At 33.1% G+C, this 6,196-nt stretch overlaps 1 protein-coding gene across 1 annotated transcript; it reads right to left on the minus strand.

The window, feature by feature from the left end:
• Positions 1-469: 469 nt before the first annotated feature.
• LOC111890053 (alkaline/neutral invertase A, mitochondrial) lies at positions 470-5,796 on the minus strand. Its single transcript, XM_023886215.3, has 6 exons — positions 4,633-5,796; positions 4,360-4,525; positions 3,152-3,363; positions 2,135-2,628; positions 1,021-1,069; positions 470-933 (listed from the first exon to the last, which is right to left on the minus strand). The coding sequence occupies exons 1-6, from the start codon at positions 5,437-5,439 to the stop codon at positions 607-609; spliced, it is 2,055 nt and encodes a 684-aa protein (XP_023741983.1). The 5' UTR covers positions 5,440-5,796; the 3' UTR covers positions 470-606.
• Between the last annotated feature and the right edge of the window lie 400 nt (positions 5,797-6,196).

The following is a 6,196-nucleotide window of genomic DNA, read 5'->3' on the forward strand; positions in this document are numbered from 1 at the left end:
TAGATTAGAACCGAAATAAACCCACAAGTCATTTCACATTAACCCGTACAAAAAGAAATTCATTACACGTTATTATCTTGTACTATGATACCATTTGTAGCATTTAAAACCTGATTGACCCGCATCCAACTAACCTGTTACTTAATATGATCGGTTTTCGGGTGAAGTTTTATTTTCTTTTTAAAATCCGATCGAGTTGACCCGATTAACACCCCTAATATCCTCTCTTTTCATCTCTTATATGAGGGATTAGAATTGGGTTTGCGATTAAACCCGAAAGCGGACCATGAAAAAACCAATTACTGAGAAACCAAACAAATGGGTTTGGGTTCGGTTTCGGTTTCCTAAACCAACCTATGTGGACATCTAGAAAAATGTTATTTTTTATAGTTCCGAGTCATGTAAGTAATGAGAAATCACACCTTTAGTGACTGAAATAAAAAAGAATACTAAAAGACCAAGGATCACAAATCACCAACAAGCGAATTTTTATAAGTTACAATGTTTGGTTTCACGACAGAGAATCACAAAGCTCCGAATAAGTTTTTCTTTATTTTGTCATGTCATGAAGAAAATAGGAACAAAATAATAACTCATTTCTATTTTCTAAAGCACAAAATGGGATCTAGCTGCAGATCTTGAGCATTTCTTTCTCCCATGTTTTCCAAGCCCACAAACACAATTCTCAAGCAGTTGATAATCTTCTTCCCAAAACAACTTTGAAGCCATTTCACTATTCTCCAATAGCTTCTTTGATGTCAAGAATCCAGCAATTGTCCATGTTTGATACAACCGAGATTGTTTCCCAATAAATCTTCCATATCTTGTGTCATAATATTCTGGCCATTGATCCAATGAAAGCCGCTTTTCGGCTAAAGCAATTGCTTTTCTTGCGAGTTCTGGCCTCTTCATCTTGATGCATGCAAGCGTGAACTGAAAAAATAACAAGGAAATGAGATTGAGATTAAATGATGTTTGTTGATGTTGAGGGCATTTATGTCTTTTCGCAAGCATGATTACCTGCCAAAGAAGAGTAGGCCAAGATCCGCCGTTGTGGTATGACCAAGGACTGAAAAGAAAAAGACACTTAAGTTAGGATGAAAAAAGTGCCGAGATTGGGCCCGGTAGGAAGGGCATTTATGTCTTTTTTGACAAAAAAAAAAAAAAAAGATGAGTATGAGGATGAGTGCATTTACGTCTTTTGCATAGACAAGAGTAATGCATCGTACTTTCAAAAAATAATTTTTTATCTTTGAAAAATCTATCCAATCAAGCAATGTACTTCCACTTATCTAAATAAAACATAATTATATTACAGAAATGGTCCCTATGGTATGGTGAAAATAGCAAGTTCATCCCAATTTTGATTTTCGTTTCAAAACCAGTCCCTGTGGTTTCATTTTGTTGCGGTTTTGGTCACTCTAACTAACACCGTTACAAAACAGACGATAAACACATGCCAAATGACAATTGTGCCCCCATTATAGCATTGTAAAATTTTCAAATAATGTATAATCTTAAAAAAGACCTTACATTTTATGTTTCTTCCGGATTAAGCCTCAAGTTTTATTTTTTCCTGAGAAAAACCTTATATTTTTTCGTTTTTTCGAAAAAGCCCTTAACTTTTGTCTTTTTTCCGAAAAAAACCCTCAACCTTCAAACTATTTCTGAAAAAACCCTCAACTATTTTAGTTTTTTCCGTAAAAACCCTCACATTTTACAACTTTTTTGGGGGGTTAATCTCAAAAAAGACCTTATATTTTGTGTTTTTCCGATTAAACCTCAAATTACTTTTTGCCTAAAAAAGACATTGTATTTTTCATTTTTTCCAAAAAAAGGCCACAACTTTGTAATTTTTTCCGAAAAAAACCCTCAACCTTCTAAATGTTTCCAAATAAACCCTCAACTTTTTTAGTTTTTTTCGAAAAAACCCTCACATTTTACAACATTTTTTAGAAAAAAAATGATTAAAAAGATCAAATCAGAAAAAATACAAGGTATTTTTTAGGCAAAAAAAATGAAATTTAATCCGGAATAAACACAAAATATAAGGTCTTTTTTGAGATAAACCCTAAAATAATAGTGTAGGATATGTTACAATAAACAAATAAACAAATAAATGAAAAAAACTCACGTGTTTTTAGGATCACTTCCAGTAATTATACGCCATTCATCATAATCAAGAGCAGGATAACAAATCTTGAGAGGCATATTTGCAACAAGATCATCCCATTTCTCTTCAATCAAATTCAAAATCCCATCATTTTGTTTCGGAGTACCCAAAGAGGAAACTATGGCCCACAAATTCCCAAGTGTGAAGAATCTAAAGTCCATATGAGCAGGCTGCAAATTTCCAATAAGATACCCTCCAGATTCAGGTATCCAATCCACCAACCAAGATGGAATTTGTTCAGGATAAATGTTAAATTTATTAATAGCATCTGTAGAATATTCCTCCGTTTTATAACGATAAATTTCATTTATCTTTTTCATGTCAACCCAATAATATTCGCGTATGTGGAACGAGAGTGCACTTAATCGGTTGTTGATGGCAGCTGCTAGACCTTGTGTTGACTCGTTGACTTTCACCATTTCTCTTGAGCAGCGTAGTGCTGAGTAGAATAGTGCCTGAAATGTCACCCATTTAATGCAATGAAAATTTTCATTTAATAATTTAAAGAGTAAATTACACAAATGATCCCTATGGTTTGGGGTAATTTGCGAGCTTAGTCCCTAACTTATTTGTTTAACTCGGAAGGTCCATGCTGTTTGTTTTTGTTACGTGCTTGGTCCCTACTGTTTGTTTTTGTTACGTGTTTGGTCCCTATCTTAGCTAAAAATACTATCATTTAAATAGGGAAAAATGTTGGGGTAGGTAAAGTAAGGTGAGGGGGTGGGGTTGGGGGTGTGTTCATTTAAATAAATTAAAAAAAATCAAGGGCAAAATAGTCTTTTTAGGTAAGACAGGGACCAAGTGCGTAACAAAAACAAACAGTCGGGAACTTCCGAGCTAAAAAAATAAGTTAGGGACCAAACGCGTAAATTACCCTAAACCATAGGGACCATTCGTGTAATTTACTCTAATTTAAATGAAAACAGTTTGAGTTTGTTAAAATTGAATTAATTAATTAATATAAAAAAGCAAACTTACTTGAATTTCAAGAGGATGACCATGAATACCCATTCTTCTATCTATCATGCAAGATCCATCAGTTACAAGAAGAGTAGGAAACATGTCAAATCCATCAGATAAACACAATTTGAGTATTAATCTTATTCCTGTTTGAACATCTACTCTTTCTTGTAAACTGTAGTCACCTGTGATCTTTCCATAAGCTCTTAATAAAATAATCCACCACAAACCTGATATAAACATGTCAAAACTCAATTAGAATTTTTTACCAAAAAAATAAATGTTGGAATACTAAACTAACATGCATTTTTATCAGGTTTTTAACATTATATGAAATAATGAAGTTTTTATGCGTAAAATGTAATCATGTTTCAAGTTGTTATATTAATTGCATAGTTATGTTTTTTACCATTATATGAAACCATGAATTATGCAAATCATGTTTCAAGTTGTTACAACAAAAGTCACTAAATTATGCAACCACGTTTCACCTTTTTATGAATATATGCAAGAAAATGGTTTTCAACACAAACATTGCAATCATGTTTATTGTTGTTGCTATAATTTCACCAATTTATGCATAAACGAAAGGATTGGATGCATATAAATGCAAACATATTTCAGTTTTCTTTACCAATATTATGCAATGAGATAGTTTTTAATATGAATTATGCAAATTCATGTTTTAAGTTGTTGCAATGAATTCACCGATTTATGTATAAATCAAAGAGTTATATATGTACAATGATGCAACCACATTTAACCTTTTTTTACCAATATGCAACATAATGAATTTCAACGCAAATTTTACAGCCATGTTTTATGAAGTTAGTATAAAAATCACCGATTTATTGTATAAATATATGGATTAATGCGTCTTAATGTACCATGTTTCACTTTTTTAGCAATGTATGCAACAAAAGGGTTAGGGACACAATTTATGCAAGATTCATGTTTCAAGTTGTTATTATGAAATATGAATTCACTAATTTAAGCTTACATAAACTGATAAGAAGTCAAGTTTATGTCTTTATTGCATGAACTAACGTTAAATCAGAAACATTGTTGCATAAATAAGTAAGAAGTCCATTTTGTTGCATAAATTGGTAAAAGAAAACGAAATGCAGTAAAGCCAATAAGAACTATGCAATCAAAACCTTAGATAAAATTATTCCAAATTCATAGTTTAAGCAAATGATCTTATGATGTAGTAAGTATGAATTTACCAGAATCAACAGGAGCAACACGACCAATTGCTGATTCACCAAAATCAGGATCCAAAACATCCTCAAATTCACCAGATTTTCCATCAAGAGCCACACTTCTAACTTTAAAGCTTGCTGGCATCAACCCTTGACCAGGGCTATGGCAGTCAACTGTCTTTTCCCAACTCTGGCAACAAAAGAACACAAAAAAAACTCAAAGATGCTTCAACTACAAAATCATGGTTTGAAATTATGTGTGTTTTTAAAGAGTAAGAAACAAAAATCAGTGAATACCTGCAATTGGAGAGTATGGAGCAGAAAGTTCTTGACAATCTCTCCTTCTCCATTGAGCAAGAATGCAAGAGCAGAAGGAACAAAATCACGAATGAAAACTTGATCATAGTTCAATGGCAGTTTATCAGCTGGATCAGTTGCTGCAACAGTTCCAATTGGAGTTCCACAGTAATTCACAATTGACCCTCTAAGCAACTTCCATGCTTCTTTCTCAATCTCAGATTCCTTTCTCTCATCTCCTAAAACAGTATCAAGAGATTCTTTATTTACACTTGAATGACTATAATCCAACACTTTCTCTTCATTTTCATCTTTTCTTTCCACCTCCTCAATCACTAGAGGCTTCACATTCAATCTCCCTTTAATGTAAATCCTTTCCCAGCTTGTGTCATTAACATGGGATTCAACTGACGTTGAATGATTTCTATAATCCGAGGCTACTTTAGATACAAGCCTGCTGAATCTCCTATCGATTCCTCCAGCTAGACAACCATTCAATAAAACCCTAGGCTGTCTTCCCCAATTCAAAGCAGAACCACAAAAACCCTTCTGATTTGAATCGCTTACATCTCTAAAACCTAAGTTTGGATCAATCGCACCTTCTCTAAACCCTAGAACTTTACTCTTACAAGTATGACTTCCCCTTGAACCAAGTAACTTAAATCGAGATTTCGGCAAATTAATCACAGCTGAGTGATTAGAAATAGGGATTTGAAAACCAAAAAGCGAAGATCTTTTATAAGTAATTAAGATCCTACGGCAAAATGGTTTCGATGAGGATAGTCCAATACAACTGCAGCTACCCATTTCCACTATTGAAGGAATTGTTAATCTATTGTATATATCTTTTGAAATGAAAAACGGTTTTCTAGAAAAATACAATCGAAATCTGGTAATTATACTTAATAGATCTATAAGTAACCCTAAATCTGTTGAACTCGGAAAAAGATTGAATCAACAGTGGTTATTATCAATATGAAATGATTTTTATATATATACACACAGAATTAAACAAATATATATAATATGCTAAGAGATTATTCGGACAAAAGAGGAAATTACGAACTTTGACTAAAAACTTACACGGTTGATGGTGATGCAGATAAGTGCGTGTTTATGTGTGTTTTTTTGGTTTTGATTGGACGAGATGCCTTAGCTCAAAAGCGCTATATAGGGTATATATAGGCGGAGAAAGAAGGAGGTTGGGGATACTGTGATGACACGACAATGGATAGATGTGAATTTACGACGGCACCCTCGCACGTGTTTATAGGTTCTATTGTCTTTTTCAAGTTTTGTTTATTTTTTTGTTTTTATTGCTATTGTCATTAGACAACCTTACGTTGTCACCTTTATCTTCTACCCCCTTTTTGTAAGAGGTTGTTTCAAGTTTTGTTTTTTTCTTTTCTATTAGTAAAACGTGTTTGGCAAAGTGATATGTTGTCATCAAGGTTGTAAAAACTATTTGATGGTAATAGGTTGACCGATTGAGGTTAAGTGATTAATCGGCATAGACAGGGATTAATCGAATACCCTTAAGTGTATTCTTTAAATTTTAAAGAAT

This window comes from Lactuca sativa, chromosome 6 (assembly GCF_002870075.4).
Source record: "Lactuca sativa cultivar Salinas chromosome 6, Lsat_Salinas_v11, whole genome shotgun sequence".
Lineage (NCBI taxonomy): Eukaryota > Viridiplantae > Streptophyta > Magnoliopsida > Asterales > Asteraceae > Lactuca > Lactuca sativa.